This window comes from Camelus dromedarius, chromosome 14 (genome assembly GCF_036321535.1).
Source record: "Camelus dromedarius isolate mCamDro1 chromosome 14, mCamDro1.pat, whole genome shotgun sequence".
In the NCBI taxonomy this organism is placed as follows: Eukaryota; Metazoa; Chordata; class Mammalia; order Artiodactyla; family Camelidae; genus Camelus; species Camelus dromedarius.
This window is the reverse complement of record NC_087449.1, coordinates 59,394,812-59,412,094: the sequence shown is the minus strand read 5'-3', so window position 1 is coordinate 59,412,094 and position 17,283 is coordinate 59,394,812. Positions and strand designations below refer to the sequence as shown.

Below are 17,283 nucleotides of genomic sequence, written 5' to 3'. Positions count from 1 at the left end.
CATCTCTTTTCGGTTTCTCGCTGCCCACCTTTCCTCTGCCAGGGTTCTGCTGTCCGCTGGGGGCCGTGGGGAGGCAGGGGCATCAGGGAATGGTTCTCAGGCCCCACGGCGCCTTGGAAGAGGAGGTGAAGCACGTGAGATGAAAAATTTGCTGCTTCGCCCTCTTGGCTTTATTGTTTTTGTGGGTTTATGGCTCTGGTGGAGCTGATCTTAAAGACGTTTGAGTCTCGGTCCTTTTAATAATCACAAACATTGTCCTAATAGCCTCCATTTATTGATTGTTTACTATGGGCTAAGAGCTGTGCTCAGCTGTGTGTGTATATTATACTCTGTGTGTGTATGTGTATTTATGTGTCTTGTGTGTGTATATACTATTTCTAATAATCATATTACTTGCTCAGTCATAAAACCAACCAGGGGATGTTTACAATACTCACTGATCAGTAGAGAAAGTGGCTTGTCAGTTCACGCAGCTGGTAACTGACATCATCACCCACGTCCTCACTCACTTCTCTGCTTTCATTCATTGATTCATTCTCTCATTCACTCATTTACTCACAGGTACTTTTTAAACAAATGTACTGAGGTATATTTGATTTACAATATTATATAAGTTTCAGGTGTACAACACAATGTTTCACAATTTTTAAAGGTTACGTTCCCTTTATAGTTACAATGAAATATTGGCTCTATTCCTTGTTCTGTACAATATATCCTTGTAGCTTATTTAGACATAATAGTTTGTGCCTCTTAATTCCCTCCACCTGTCGTGCCCCTCCCCCTTCCCACTCCCTGCTGGTGACCACTGTATCTCAGCTCACAGGTACTTTCTGACTGTCTCCCATGAGCCAGGGTATTCAGCCACGACCTGGGGAATCATCTTTGAGTACACAGATGAGCTGCTGCCCTCAGGAAGCTTACACTTGGGGAAGCAAACAGTGAAGGAAGGGAAAAGTTGAGGAATTGCAGATGGTGACCAGAGGCAAGGAGAGAGCATGGGGTGGGGGGGTGATGGGAGGGAGCTCAGAGCCAGAGCCTCCCGCACTTTCTGATTTCACGAGGGCTGGGAGCACCCACCGCTGGACTGGAGGCTTCCTAGGGAGCCTACGCTGTCTGAATTGATGCAGGTGTGGGGAGCCCCAGCTCTGTGATACCCAGATGCTGTTTGTGAAACAGCCTAACGTGTTGGTTTCTCACCATCTCCCTGCCACCACCACATCTCAGACGCCACTATCTCTGTCTCCTGGGTCTCCTTGCCCCATTCCCTCTACCCCCGCCTCCATTACATTTCAGCTAAAACGCTCCTCTAAAATCAAGGTGTGTCACTCCCCTGCTTAGATCTGCCAGTGGCTTCTCATCAGGCTGGGAATGAGCAGCACCCTCCCTGCCCCAGCCGCCCACTCTCTGACCCTCCTCCCCCCAGTCATCTCTTATCTCGCAGGGCCCTCTTCCCTGAGCTGCACTGGCTTCTGTCCTCCTCCTCAGACTTGCTAGCTCATTCTTCTCACAGGGCCCTTGCACATGCTGCCTCCAGGGCTTTCGCTTAGGTCTTGGCGTGGCTGCCTCCTCCTTGTCATCTCATCTCGCCTCCTCACACCTGCCTCCCCATCCTCCCAGGAAGTAGAGCAAGGCACACAATCAGGAATCCTCCACCCACTCTCTGCCTCATCGCCCTGTTTGAATCCTCTGCCTCGTATTTATATTCCTGGTGTATGTTTCCATTTCCTCTTTCCCTTCCCAGGGCTGCATTAATACAGTAGCTACCGTTAAAATGAAAGTGAAATTAAATGACACATTCAGTCCCACTAGCCACATTTCAGGTGGCTAATGGCTACCAAATTGGACAGCATGGTAGGGAGCATTTTCATGATTGTAGAAAGTTCTAGAGTTTCCTCAAAAGCAGAACTTTGTGTGTGTGGTTCCCGTTGTGCCTCCAGCACCGAGTGCAGCGTCCCGCACACAGTAGGTCCGGGGGACGTCCCAGGGTGCGAGTGAATGGGTGATGGTATAGCACAGTGCGTTAGAGGATGCTTTGTGAACCCCGAGACAGTAACCCTCTTTCTGGAGTGACTGTGGAGCCACACCATGCTGCTCTGAGACTGTTTGCTCCGAGAGGAAGCCCATATACCTACAGGTATGGAGCTCAAGTAACTTGCTCCAGACTAGAGAGGCAGTCAGAGTACTGAACTGTAATAAGTGGCGGACCTGGGCTCTACTCCTTCCTCTGTACTCATCAGCTGGGTGATCTCTTTGGACCTTAATTTCCCCATCTGGAAAATGGGCACAGCATCAGGGTCCTGCACAACTCTCAGCTGTTGCGCAGCTTCCGTTAGGCTGGAGCAGGTGTACGAGTGCCCTGGAAACTGCAAAGCAGTATTTCTCAAAGTGCGGTCCCTGGACCAGCAGCATGCGTGTCACTTGGGAACTTGCTAGAGATGTAGTTTGGGGCCTCCCTTCTGGGGTTGGCCCCTCAGTTGTGAGCAATCCTGGTGGCGCTGACGCATGCTTAGCTTGCGAACTGCTGTTCTAAGCATCATTTCACATGTCACGTGACATGAATTGGAATTTCCTTTGGGGGAGAATAAGCCTCTCAGGGGGCCGAAGAATTCAGACCAGAAGCGAGACAGCTCTTTGAAAGGGCAGGAGTGGGCTCCCAGCCCCTCCCTCAGCCCATTCCCATTGACTGGAATTGTTGGCAATAGAACAACAGTGACAGTGGCAGACAGCACCTACCTGTGTGTGACACGTGCCAGGCACTGGGCTACGTGGTTTATGATCAGTGGCTCATTTAATCCTCAGGGCAAAGCTGTGAAGTATCAACATTGCCGCCTTTTGCAAGTGAGGGAACCGTGGCACAGAAAGGTTTAGGTTCTGGCCCCAGGACTCATGGCCAGGAAGTGGCAGAGCCGGAGTTTGAACCCAGCGCCTGGCCCCAGAGCCCGGCTCTCGGCCATTGTGCTGTGCAGCCCACACCTGGCTTCCTCCCTGTAAAGGGCAGAGGTACCCGCCTTCCCCACTATCCCTGTTATCGCTGGAAGGAAGAGACAGCTCAGGGGACCTCTGAACAAGAACTAGTCTGGACTGACGTCAGAAGCATGACATCAGTTCCTGGCACTGAGTGGCTGTTTCACTGTTGGGCCTGGGGGCTGCAGGGTGCGCTGCGCCCTCACCGAGGCAAGGCCCATGTGGCCAAGATGTCAAGCCTGGGCTGGAATCCAAGGGTGGCGGCAGACTGCCAACTCACCCTGGAGCCCTCCCCATGCATCCCGTCTGCACCGACGTCTACTTCACCTTCCACCGCCACATTCCCAGGCCTCTCTGGCTTGACTCCCCGGCTGGCTGGTTGTGTTGCTGGCGTGGAACAGCCCTTAGCCTCCACTTTGTGCCAGATTACCTGGCCGCTGCATCGAGAGCTCACATGGGCCAGCACTGTGGCATTGCCTCATTACATCCTCAAGGCAGCCCTGCTTTACACAGGAGGAGACTGAGGCTGGGTCAGGGGAGTGCTCAGCTGGGGGACCCAGTGGCCAGATCCCAGCCAGGCCAGCCTCCCAAGCCCCACGTCTTAATCTCAACCCCGTCCAGCTTCTTGCTTGTCTTGGGAGAGGAGCCTTCTCCTCACCTTGAGGCGGCCCCTGGGACCCACTGCCGTCCCCCCAGAGGATGTGCCGCTCATGCTGGCTTCTCTCTCTGCAGGCCAGAAGCACCTGTGTGTCACCAGCCTCCTGATCTGCCAGGGTCTGCTCTGGGTGGGCACCGACCAGGGTGTCATTGTCCTGCTGCCTGTGCCTCGGCTGGAAGGCATCCCTAAGATCACAGGTGAGGCTTGAGGAGCCAGTCTTACAGGGCCGGAGAGTCAGCTGCAGATAAGCAGGGAAGGGTGGATCTTGTGCCCAGATATTTGCCCTCTCTTCTGATATGGGGGTGGGGGGGATCCATTCTCCAGTGTCCTCTGTCATCGCAGGTGGCACTGTGGCTCAGTGGAATAAACTCACCCCACCCCACAGTCTCCCACCTTCACTCTGAGTCTCGATTACCTAATCTGGCAATGGGCACAGTAGGTTTGAAGACTGACCCAGACACCTGACTAGTGGCAGAGGCTCTGCTGGGCCCCTTCTGCTCCCTCCCCACAGCAGCTCCAAAGTATCCAGGCTCCAGAGGCAGAAATGACTGAGGGCCCTGGGGATGGGGTCTGTGTGCAGCTGTGTTTACGTGGATTGGAGGAAGGGCTGCCCTGACTGTGGCACTTGGGTCCAGGAGAACAAGGGTGGGGTCAGGGAAGACCTCAGAGCTCTGGGCCCCTCTCTGCCTCTGCCCTGAGAGTGAAGCAGCCTCTAGCTTCTGCCAGAGGGCAGGGGTGAGTGGAGAGGAGGGAGAAGCCCCGAGGGAGACCAGGCCCAGGTGGGTCTCAAGCTTCTCTGCCAGAGAAGACTCTCTTCCTAAATTGCAAGATTTCCCATTTTCATGACTTTATCACATAAGTCAGTTTGTTCACCCCAGGCTCAGTCCTGGGGTGGCAGGGATGCACTGGGCAGAGACCCTGCCCCCAAATGCTGACAATCGGGTGGCGGCAGCTTGTAGCCAGGGTGACAGGTATCCTGGAGTCTGTGGGGTGCAGAGACGGGAGTGATCCTCTCCCCATGGGTGAATGCAGGAACACTGCACTGTGGAGGAGCTGAGCTGGGCTTCAAGGCTGAGTTGTAGAATCAGGTGGCTGGGAAAGGCTCTCTAGGCAAAGGCAATGGTTTGGGCAAAGGCTTGGAGGCATGAGCATGGTTCAGGCAGGGAGCTGCAGATGCTTTCACACTGGGGTTTCCCAGGTGGTTTGTAAAGTCACTCATGTTTCCTGGCTCCCCTCCAAGGAAAGTAGCCCTGGAGCGTGGAGAGCCCTCCCCAGGCCCATGGCCTTCTGGGAAGCTTCCAGCATAGATTGTAGTAACCAGCAAAAACCCAAAGCAAAACGCAGAAAGTTCTCTGTTGGGTGCATCCTGTAAAGCTCTGGGCCTTTGGGCCCCTTCTCTCTGTCCCCTTCCTACAGGGAAAGGCATGGTCTCGCTCAACGGTCACTGTGGGCCTGTGGCCTTCCTGGCTGTGGCCACCAGCATCTTGGCCCCCGATATTCTGCGGAGCGACCAGGAGGAGGCCGAGGGGCCGCGGGCCGAGGAGGACAAGCCGGACGGGCAGGCTCACGAGCCAGCGCCCGTGCCCGCGAGCCACGTGGGCCGAGAGCTGACCCGCAAGAAAGGCATCCTTCTGCAGTACCGCCTGCGCTCCACCGCCCACCTCCCGGGCCCCCTGCTCTCCGTGCGGGAGCCGGAGCCCACGGACGGCTCAGCCCTGGAGCACAGCGAGGAGGACGGCTCCATCTACGAGATGGCCGACGACCCCGACGTCTGGGTGCGCAGCCGGCCCTGTGCCCGCGACGCCCACCGCAAAGAGATCTGCTCGGTGGCCATCATCTCGGGAGGACAGGGCTACCGCAACTTCGGCAGCGCCCCGGGCGGGAGCGGGAAGCCGGCCCCTTGTGGGGAGACGGACAGCGCCCTCCTCATCTGGCAGGTGCCCTTGATGCTATAGCCCCCACCTAGGCCACACAGCAGCAGCCATGCCAGCTCTCAGCCTGCTGTGGGCCCTTCCAGCGGTCCAGGGGCCCCAGGGAGCACTGGATGGACTCGCCCTCCAGGGACCTGCACCGGGCCACGCGGACGGGCCTGGATCTCCAGTACTACCGGAGTGAAGCAGAGGAAAACCTCTTCCTTTTTAAGAAAAAAAAAAAAAATTTCAGTGTTTAGGAGAGTAGTTTGAGTTTGGGGAAAGGGAGGACACCTCTGGAGGAAATGGCCTATTTTAAAAGCAAAAAACACAAAACCTCACAACTGCCCGGCAAGCTCAATGCCTCTTGTCGGGGCCCGATCGGGGCACAGGGGTGGCCGCCCGCCCCTCCTGGAAGGGCGTGTGCGTGTGAGTGTATGAGAGCGTGTGGGCTGGTGTGTGAATATATATAAATACGTATATATGGTGTATATTATATGTGTATAAATAAAGTCTGTACATATTGGAGCTCTGGGAGATGCTGGAATAAAAAGCAAGAATAACATCAGTACTGGGTTGAAGGTTGTTGTGTTTTGAGATGTGACACCGGAAGAGACGGAGCAGCTGTCACTGGATAGGGGTTGTTCTGGAAGCAGCAGGAAGGATCGAGGCCAGACACCACGAGAACCGGCCCTAGACCTGTGCTGTCCAGTGCAGTCACCACTGGCCACGTGTAGCTCTTTAATTTTTAAATTAATTAGAATGAAATAAAATCACAGATTCAGTTGCTCAGCCCCATCAGCCACATTTCTAGTGCGGCTGGCAGAGCCCTGCGGGTGAGTGCCGACTGCATTGGACAACACGCATGTGACTGTTTCCATCATCCCAGAAAGTTCTCTTCTGCTTGGGGAGAGGGCTCTTGGGAACTTCTTTTCTGAGTATGTTTTGAAGAGAAGGCTGGGCTCTGGACTGGTGTGGAGGCAAAGGCGTTGGCACCTGCCGGGCAAGCCTGGGAGGAGATGAAGCTGCAGGGCTTCGTGGTGTGGAAGATGGGGGTGTGGAGGATGGGAGTCAGGGCCGTTGCTCTGGGCAACAGAGAGATGCAGGGAGGGGGCTGAGGTCCCTGGGTCTGAGGGAGGATGGGGTGAGTCCCCGGGGGTGGGAGCAGAGCCCAGGCTGAGGGGTGGGACTGGTGGATGGGCTGCCTGGGGCCTTGGCTCAATCTCCATTCATCGCTTTCTAGAGCTGCCTGCAGAAAAAACCCCAAACCCCCCACCCAAAAGGGAAGTTTTTCCTCCGTATCCCCACCCATCCACTTCTGTCATGTGTCCCAGTGTGTGTCCACCCACCGTCCACTCACCCATCTGTCCTCCCTTCCGTAGTTAACTGTAGCAGCACCAGGATGCAGGGAGGAGGGAAGCTGAGCTTGACGGAGATGGGAGGCAAACCTCTCAACCAGACCCGGCTGCACAGCTCCGGGGAAGCTCCCAGAACCCAGGAGGAAGAGCCGCCAAGGAGAAGACATTCCAGCCGTGCCCTGACCGCCTGCTGGGACCTCGTCCGCTGGAGGAGTCATTCCCTCATTCCTTCCTTTCACACGCCCCTCACGCTGCTGCTGCACTCAGGCACCATGCTGGTTACTGGGGCCACAGAGGTGAGCAAGGCACTGGCCGTCCCTGTCCCCAGGAAGTGCCCGGCTGGAGGGGAGGGCAGGCATCAGGCCAGTGGGCGAGGCCAGGGGGAGGTCAAGGGTGCTGCAGGGAAAGGGGGAAGGGCCTCCTCTTAGGGGGAAGCAGCAGCCTGTGCAGGGATTGGCTTATTCCTGGAGGACAAGTGGTCCAGCCTGGGTCCCTGGGAGAGGGAGGGGGATGCCATGTCTGGAGGAACCTGGTCCTGACCAGCTACCTCCATTCCAGATGAACCCATCTTCTCCGGGCCTCAGTTTCCCATTTTGTATCAAAGGGAGACTCGTCACTGTCCTGCCCACCTTTCACGGGAGAAGTTCCTCTCTGAGAACAGATGGGATAGAGTACATGTCTTTCTTTCCATTGCTCAGGTGAATTACTGAATGCCTGTCTGGGTGGGGCCCTCATGGGTACCTTTATCCCATCAGTCAAGTGCGGGACAAGACTTTTCCTGTGATGGTGATGGGTTAGTAGAGGCCACTTGGGACAATGGGACGGTGAACAAGCCTGGAGTCTAGGGTCTGGCAGGCCGGGATCAAGTCCAGTTCTGCCAAAGCCTCGCTGTGTGTCTTCCAGAAGCATCCCTTCACCTCCAGGCCTCGGTTCCCTCATCTCTGAAACGGGGACGATGACACCTTGCAGAATCGCTGAGGACGGTGGTAACAAGTCCACGGAAAGCGCCTGAATGTTCCTCCGGCGGCAGCTTTGTGAGGGTTCCTTATGTCGTCGCAGCCTGCCTTGTTCCAAACGGTCTGAGGCAGAATGTTCATCTTAAGACGTCCCCCCTTTCGTGCGGGAGTTGGCGTCTAAGAGCTCTGCGTGTCTGTTAGATCCTGAGACCTGCAGATCGCTCAGCTGAAGGGGACCCGGGAGATGGGATGGGGCCCGTGAAATCCGTCACTGAGAAAATGACTGACTCCGCTACTGTAGTGAAATTATCATATCAGTCAACAGCTCATCTCCCGGGTCTCCGACAACAGAGCGGGGGAGGACGGGGGGCGTCGGAAACGGCTCCCGAGGCGCGTGGAGGACGTGCCGCGCATAGCAGAGGAGGTGCTCGCTTCAGATATTGATCAGAGTAATAATAACCGTAAGCGCTCTGGGGGCACGGCTCATTTCATCCTCACAGCTGCTCTCGCAGTGGCTGCTCTGTTTGCCTCGTTCTGCAGGTGAGGGATCCCAGGCTCAGGGAAGTTGCTTAACTTCCCTGCATCAGGGCCAAGACAGAGGTCTGTCTGCCACCAAAGTCAGACTCTTAGCCACCAGGTGACTCCGCCTCCAAGAGCAAAGCTTTGGAGACAGAGCAGAGTTCCAGCTGTGCTTTCCCCACTTACTAGCTGTGTGACATCTGGTAAGTGTCTTAACCTCTCTGTGTCTCAGGGAGGGGATATAAACAATCCCTGCTGTGGGAACTGAGTGCCATTCATTCCGTAATATATTGAAAGCTTCCTATGTGCTGGGACCCGGATCTCCAGGTGGGCGCTGGGTAGACTGTGGTGAACAAAGGACCACACACACCTGTCCCCATTCTACCTACGGTGGGTGCAGAGGGAACAGACAATAAGTAAAATGTGTCAGGTGGTGTCTGTGCCCTGGAGAGAAGTGACACTGAGGAGGGGGCATAGAAAGTACTGGGGAGGAGGCTGTGATGTTAAACAGGGTGGCCAGGGAGGCCTCACTGAGGAAGTGACATTTTGAGCAGAGACCTAAAGGAGGAGCAGACGTGAGGCCATAGAACATTCCAGGCAGAGGGAACAGCAGATGCAAAGTGTGGAGGCAGGAGGGTGGCTGCAGTGGAGGGAGGGGGCACAGTGGGAGATGGTCCTGCATTACCAGATCGGATTGGGGAAGGACTTTGCCTTTTCCTTGGTTACTTAGGAAGTCATTGAAGGGTTTTGAGCAGAGGAATATCACCATCTATCTTTGGTTTTCTAACAGTCACTTTTGGCTGCTAAATTGAGAGAGTGCGTGGGGCAGGGATGGAGGAGAGTGTGGGAGCCGGGAGACCACCAAGGAAGCTGTCACCCTAATCCAGGTGCAAGATGCTGGTGGCTGGGACCACGACAGGCGTGGTGGAGGTGAGAGGCAGTGGCCAGATTCTGGAAGGAGTCTGATGCTAGAGGCCATCAGAGTTTGCTGATGGATGGGCTGGGCGGGAAAGGGGAGTCAGGGTGACCCCAAGGTGTCTGTCTCGAGCAATTGGAAGGATGGAGCTGCCGTTTACTGGGGGGTGGGGATAGCTGCCGGAGGGCAGGTTTTCTAGGGGAAGACTGGAATTGGGGTTGGGGCAAGTTACATTTGAGTTGTCACTGGACATTGGAGCAGAGAAGCAGAGGGACAATGACTTTAAGTTTGGAACTGAAGGGAGAGGTCCAGGCTAGAGGCGGGTGTGAGCCTGGCTGTATCTCGAGGGAGCGGAGGAGGCGTGAAGAACTGGGCCCAGGGAAGGCGGGTGTTGGGAGGTCTGGGAGATGGACGGGACGCTCAGGGAGCCTGAGAAGCCCTGGCCGGGCTGAAGGGGAAACTAAGAGGGCACTGCGTCCTGGAAGCCACACGGAGGGTCTCAGAAGGAGGAGGGAGCCATTGTCCACGTCGAATGTCAAGGAGACAGTGAGATGAGGCCTGAGAACTGACCTTCGATTTAGCCACATGGAGGTCATTCAAAGAACCGACTGATCTGGGGGAAGAGCCCAGGGGAGTGGGGCCCTGGGTGAGGCTCTGAGGCCGAGGTGGGCTGGGTGGTTCTGGGGGCCCCTGTGCTGGGGTGCAGGGAGTGACAGGCGTGGATGCGGGAGTTCTGGGGGCCCAGAGTTTATCAGCCCACGTGACTTCTTCTTCTTCCCCTTGCCCTTGCCCAAGAGGGAAAATGACTCTAGTCACCCCTGATGTGCAGACACAGCCTTCAGATAAGCCTCTTGTCTGGAGGCAGCTGCGAGCCGGACCCATCTCCCTGCTGGGATTCTGCGCAGCTGCCAATTGGGAATCTCAGGCCAATGGCAGGTTGCTCACCACCTACCCGTGGGTACCCTAGCCCGCTGTCCCTCTCCTGCTGTCCCCACATCCCTGCACTTAAGGACACTCACCACCTGGGCCATCGCATCCCTGCAGGCCCAGACACCCCCTGCCCTGCTGTCCCTGCCACTGTCCCACCCTGGCGGGCATGTCAGGGACGTAGACCCCTGCCTGTGGCTCTCAGCCTCCCTGTGACCTTCCTGACTTTCTCCTGGACTTGTAAGGCTCGGGGTGTGGGGTGGGAGTGCCGTTCCCTCCCCAGGAGCCCAGGTTGTGTCCTCCCTAGTCTGTCTCATTTCCGACTTGCTGATTAAAACGGGATTTCCTGCCTGAGAAGAGCCACTCTGTGGCCCGTGGGAGTCTCTGCTCGGAAGTGGAGTCTTTTTTTTTTTTTTTTTTAATTGAAATATAGTTGATTTACAATGTTGTGTTAGTTTCTGATGTCCAGCAAAGTGATTTAGTTATGCACTTTTTCACTTAAGGTTATTACAAGTTATTGAATGCAGTTCCTTGTGCTGTACAGTAGGACCTCGTTTATTCTGTATATAGTAGTTTGTGTCTGTCAATCCCAAACTCCCAATTTATCCCTCCCTGCTTTCCTCTTTGGTAGCCATTAAGTTTGTTTTCTCTGTCTATGAGTCTCTTTCTGTTTTATAAATAAGTTCATCTGTATCAGTTTTTTTAGACTCCCCATGTGATATCATATGATATTTGTCTTTCGCTGTCTGACTTAATTCACTTAGTATGATCATCTCTATAGATCCATCCAAGTTGCTGCAAATGGCATTATTTTATTCTTTTTAATGGCTGAGTAGTATTCCATTGTATAAAAATACCACAACTTCTTTACCCAGTCACCTGTCGATGGACATTTAGGTTGCTTCCATGTCCTGCCTATTGTAAATAGTGCTGCTGTAAACAATGGGGTGCCTGTATCTTATCAAATGGGAGTTTTCTCCAGATAGATGTCTAGGAGTGGGGGTGGCTGGATCATATGGTAAGTCTACTTTTAGTTTTTTAAGGAATCTCCATACTGTTCTCCATAATGGCTGCACCAACTTACATTCCCACCAGCAGTGTAGGAGGGTTCCCCTTTCTCCACACCCTCTCCAGCGTTTACTGCTTGTGGATTTTTAAATGATGGCCATTCTGACCAGTGTGAGGTGATATCTCATGGCAGTTTTGATTTGCATTTCTCTGATAATTAGCAATATTGAGCATCTTTTCATGTGCGTCTCGGCCATCTGTCCGTCTTCATTGGAGAAATGTCTGTTTAGGTCTTCTGCCCAGTTTTGGATTGGGTTGTTTGGCTTTTTGTTATCGGACTTGGAGCTTTACTCTGGCTTTGTTGAAGGAAGTGCTGGGGCTTGGTTTCCCCAGAAGCAGACCCTGAGTCAAGGATTTTGATTCAAGTTGTTTATTAGGGAGGTGAGGCCAGGGGACACTGAGCGGGGATGTGAGACAGGGACGGGAAGGAAGCCAGATCAGGGTGTGTTACTGAGCAGCCAGCCTGTGTGGGGAGTTCTGGGGACATACAGAGCACTCCTCAGAGTTTCCCCGGCCAAAGGGTGAGGACACTGGGCATCTGTCCACACCTCTCATCAGTAATGTCCCTGGCTCAGGTGCTCCCAGAGCCATTCATTCTGGCCATCCAGCCTGCCTCACTGGCCAACCAGAGAGAGGGTCTCAGACAGAGTGTCCCAGATGTCCCCAGGAGAGCATGGTGAGTGCCCAGGAGAGCTGGCTGTGGCTTTTATCATTTTAAAATGTCTTCTTCCCCAACAAAGCCAGGCTTTCAAGAGTATAGTCCTCCTATGGGCACAGAAATATCTAATTTGGAACTCAAAGCTGGTTGTACCCCTCACCCCCCGCCTCCACCCCATCTCGGTCAGCTTGGGCTACTATAGCAAAAGGCCATCACTGGGCGGCTTACAATTTCTTTCTCACAGTCCTGGAGGCTGGGAAGTCCGAGATCAAGGTGCTGGCTGATTTGGTGTCTGGTGAGAACTCTCTTCTTGGCTTGCAGGCTGACTTTTTGTTGTATCATGGCGTGATGGAGAGAGAAAGCTCTGGTGTCTCTTCCTCTTCTTTGTTTCTTTATTTTTTATTTTTTAAAAAGAGGTACTGGGGATTGAACCTAGGACCTCATGCATGCTAAGCACACACTCTACCACTGAGCTATATACCCATCCCCCACTCTTCCTTGCCTTATAAGGGCACTGATCCTATTCCTGAGGGCTCTACTTTCATGAACTAATCACCTCCCAAAGGTCCCAAACCCAAATACCATCACATTGCAGGCTAGGGCCCACCTGCAGCTCAAAATACCCGCCCTCTCCTCCCTTGCAACACACACACACACACACACACACACACACACACACACACACACTATCTGGCATTGTTTTAGTGAGATGGGGACCAGGGAGATGTTGGCTCATCAAAATTTCTAGGGGATGAAAATAAACCTCAGGTTTATATCTCAAACATCACCTCATGGTATCTTTTCACTAGGCTAGAGTCACTGGCAATATGAGACTGTCCCTGCCCTCATGGAAAATGCAGTCCAGCAAGCAGGAGGCTGATGCCAAGGAGATTCAATCAAGGAAGGCTCCCTGGAGGCAGTGAGGTGTGATGCAGCAGATTTGAGCTCTGGAGTGATTCAGACTTGGGTTTGAATCTTGACTCTGTCATGTATTTACTATGTGGCCTTGGACAAGTGACAACCTTCTGTGCTTCCGTGTCCTCAGCTGAATAAGTGGCTTGATAATGCCTTCCTTGCAGGGTGGCTGTGAGCACTCAGTAGATGTTAGATATTGGCTCTTCCTGTTGTTACCCCTTCTAGTCTTGCTGCTACTCCTACGAGCATTGTTTCAGCAAATCTTCAAAATTAACTGGAAAAGGAGAGAGATGAAGAAATGGAGGCTCAGAGGGTGCAGGAATTTGTGTGCACGCAGCCTGGGGAGGCGGACAAGGACGGTGGGGCAGAGGTCTGCAGTCCTGGGGAGGTCTGGTTCTGGGAGGGACTGGGGCTGGGGTAGGGGTCGGGGCTGTGTTCCGGCCCAAGCTCTCCTGGCCTGTTTCCAAAGCCTGGACTCAGCTGGGGAGACCTCAGCTGTCCTTCCCTGAGGCCAGAGCCCTGTCAGGCTCCTGGGCACAGGCTTTTTGCCCTGTCAGAGGGTTACTGGCCCTCCTGCCACCAGTGCATCTTGTGTGAGCCTATGAAAGCCCAGTACACACACACATGAGCCAAGGAAGCACCCCATTGTTCCACGGGGGTCACAGAGCCCCTGAAACCTGCTTTCTTGGGGGCCCGATGCCTGCTTTCTTTAGACTGCCAGGCACGAGCATGGGGCTTCATGTGGGCAGTGGCCACACAAGGGTGGAGTCTGAGCTTCAGCCGCAGGATGTGGGGATGTTTACTGCGCTGACTCCACCAGTCTCATGAGTGAGATGGAGCCACTGACTAGAACGTTCCCAGTCTGGTGGGGGAGAGATCCTTGTTCTCAGGGAGCTCCCAGTCTGATGAGGGACTCACAGCCCCTCTCACCTATTTTGATGGGGAAGCTGCTGGTCCAACAGGGAGACACGAGCCTGCCCTAGGGAACCCCAGCCTGATGGAGGAGACCCAGCCCAGCTCTCGGGATCTGCCAGTTTGATGGAGGAGCTACAGTTTCTACCCAGGAGGAGATAGAGGAGAGATATCCCTGCCCTCCCAGTCTCCTGGTGGAGACCCCCAGGTTGAGGTGGGAGATAATTCCTTGCCCTTGGTGAGCTGCGAGTCTGAGAGGGGAGGCAGGGCCCTCAACTGTGGAGAGATCTGATCACAAGACACATCATGGAAACTTTCTCACGACGCAGGCCTAATTACCACGCCGCTGAACTGCTCTGAAGTCCTCATTTACACTTTCCTGGGGAAATGGCAAATAGCAAGAATGTGTAAATTGAGGAAAATTAATATAATTACCTGAGCTATTTCTTGTCATCTTTTCATATCAACAGAAACGCCAAAACTTTCCTGGTGAGAAGCCTGGACATTATAGGCCCTGTCCCCGAGGCCGACAGCTGGCTCCTTCCCTGCAGGGAACACATTCTTCCAGATGCCAGCCCTGACGGATGGGTGGGCTGGGTGGTGGAGAAGGCACTGGGCCTTCAGTTAGGAGATGGGGTTCAAGTTTTGGCTCTGTTACCACTTTGTGTGTGACCGACAGGTCCCTGCACCTCTGGGAGTCTAAGTCCTGTCCAGTATGAATCCAGATGTGAGGATCCTCCTAGAGGAGGTCCTATTATATCTCTACTTTACAGATGAGGAAACTGAGATCAGAGAGGTGAAGTCACTTACCCAGGGTCACACAGCACAGAAGAAGACCTCAGGGCTGCAATCTGAATGCCCATACCTTAAATAAACCCTGCGCTCCCTGCCACCCCGTCCTCAGTGGTAAAACAAGGCCCACTTCCCGGCCCTGCCCCTTTCCTCCGCTGCCTGAGGACAGAGGTGTGAGAACAGGGGCTCAAGTGCCAGGACAAGCCACAGACTGTTTGCAAACCTTTAGCTTCAGCGTCCTCTCCTAGAAATTGGGGCTAGTGGCAGCATGGACTGCGTGGGCTGTTTTGAGAATGAAATGAGTTAACTCATGCAAAATACTCGGGGCAGCCCCTGGCCCATAGTAAGCCCTCATTTAACTGGATTATCACCTCACCCAGGAGCCCTGCAGGCGTCTGGATATGAGATGCTCTCCTCTAGAGCGTTAAAGCATTAAATGCACGTTGTGAGCCCTGAGCACCTCCCTTCGAGGGGCAGAGCTCTGCTTCAGCCTGCCTGGAGAACCCAGCAGTGTGAGCAGAAGGTTCTATTGGTTCTGCTGGCTCAAGACACAGACACTGGTGCCTCTCACCAAGCGTTTTTGGAAAATGAGGGCAAAGTGCAGCGAACACGTGCTGCCTGACAGATGTCCCATTGTGGGCCATTTAAGGGGTCTAGGAAATGGACGGTTTAAATTTGCAGAAAACATGCCTGTGTTTGAGCTAGTGATACCCCAGAGCAGCTTTATGCACTCAGCATGTGTCTGCTGCCGGCTGCCTTGCTCCAGGCTCTGGGGCCAGGGCAGTGGGTGAGCAGATAGAGTCCCTGCCTTCCTGGAGCTGAGCCTCCAGCCTCAGGGGCAACACAGGTGTGAAGAGAGAAGGTTCTTGCAGGCCCAGCGTGTAGGGGAGAGAGCGCTGGCCTCAGCATCTGCTGTGAGATGGTGATCACTGTTCCCATCCCAGGCGGCTGCCTGGGGTAAAGGAGCAGTGCTGGCAAAGTGCTCGGTACAGGACCCGCTCACTCAGTGGTGGCTCTTTTCAGGAGGGTGATAGTAATAGTGGGCCTGGTTAGCAGGGAGCACGTGGCCGTATGTGGGGGCAGGGGGCTGGGGAGCATCCTCTCCCAGGGCCCACTCTGGAGGGAAGGGAGATCCAGGGCGCTCAGCTGCAGGAGAACAGGGTACCACTGTGAAGCTGGACTCTGTTGGCAAGCCCAGCACTGGGGGCTCCTGGTTCCAAGGGTTTGGTGGCTGTGGCCCAGGGTGGCCAGGGATCCCTCAGCTCCATTCCAGAAGGCCTCCAGAGTTCTTTGAGCCTGAACTTAACTCTGACTGACAGACATGATCTTTTCCCCCTGTTATTTCTGCTAAATTAGGTGACCAGGCCTTTTCCTTTGGCAAATCCAGGGACATGTATTTGCATGGTATTTTGCATAAATCAGGGACTCATTTGCATCCATTTGCATGTTTCTCTGGATATGAGGTTCAAGAGGCTCAAACTCAATGTGTGTGAAATGAAATAAGCATGTCAAGTCCAACCTCTCTGAGCTGGCCAGAGCCCCGCGGGCAGGGATGGAGGGGCTCAGAAGGGCCGGCGCTCTCCTGGGGACAGTTAAACCATGGAAGGACTCTGGGGCCAGCTCTCTCCTGTGATGCTCAGGACTGAGGCGAGAAGGAGAGCTTTGCACACTGGGTACAAGGAAGCTGAATAAGCTGAGATGAAACCACAGGGCGGGGTTTCCTCGACACCCAGCACAGACCTTGGAACAGGTCGAGACAGTGAGGGGTGGTAGTGACCCTTCTAACACATCCTCATTATTGAGCACCTCCTGTGTGCCAGACACTGTACTAGCCTGGCTACAGGTGAGTCCATTTTCATCTCAGAGCCATATGGGGTGCATTATCAACCCCATTTTAGAGATGAGGAAACTGAGGCACAGAGAGCTGAAGGGACCAGGCCAGAGGACTGGTCTTTGGAGGCCCTGGACTTTCAAACACAGGCCAATTTGTTTCCGGAACTTCTCTGCTTTGATGAGGGAGAGTGAGAAGACCAACATTTGGCAGCTCAAAGAACCCACGCTGGAGCCCCTGAGTATTTCTCTCTCCGTGTTTCACTGGACTGCATCATGGGGAAAAGAACTATAGGACCAGCTGTGCCTCCAGAATGACTTGGTTTCCATGGCAACAAATGCACAACAGCCCAGGGACAGGTGTCCCCATGGAGGGGTGGAGGGGAGCTCTCTGAGGGAAGGAACTTCAGGCCCAGCCCCTGGCCCCAGGCCTGGCATGGAGCAGGGCCTCCGTGAGTGCTTCTGAAGTTAATCCACAGATGGGTGAACCTTAGGTGGCACACCTGCTGCCATTGTTTGCCTGTCCCTCCTGGGGTGGGTTAAAGATGCTGAAGGTTCTTTGTCACTGCCCACCACTCAGACGTCTTTTATCTTCCTCTTGAATCTGAGTCGGCTTTTCTGCTTGACAATGGAACACGATGGGAGGGACGCTATGCCACTTCTGGGCCTGGCAGCTTCTGCTTTCATGTGTTTGGAAGCCCTGAGTTGCTGCGTGGGAAGTTCAGCTACCTTGATGGAGAGATGACTGGGGCTGATCCATGGAGACAGAGAGGACCTGAGAGAGTCCCGGCCATGGATGCCACCCACATGGGTGAGGCGTCTTGGACACTGCTGCTTTGTCGAGTCCCCAGGTGACGACAGATTCAACTGATGTCACGTCGAGCAGAAGAGCCACCTAAC

The 17,283-nt window shown here is 54.2% G+C and overlaps 1 protein-coding gene across 7 annotated transcripts in view; it reads left to right on the top strand.

Annotated features, from left to right (window-relative positions):
* Positions 1–6,100, top strand: part of ARHGEF10L (Rho guanine nucleotide exchange factor 10 like) — a 150,799-nt gene extending 144,699 nt beyond the window's left edge. For all 7 annotated transcript variants that reach the window (XM_064493999.1, XM_031464188.2, XM_064494000.1 and 4 more), the window contains 2 exons: positions 3,697–3,819; positions 5,039–6,100. In XM_064493999.1, coding sequence (XP_064350069.1) covers positions 3,697–3,819; positions 5,039–5,577 — 662 coding nt within the window. In that variant the 3' untranslated portion in view covers positions 5,578–6,100. The remainder of the gene's footprint in view (positions 1–3,696; positions 3,820–5,038) is intronic.
* Positions 6,101–17,283: the final 11,183 nt, after the last annotated feature.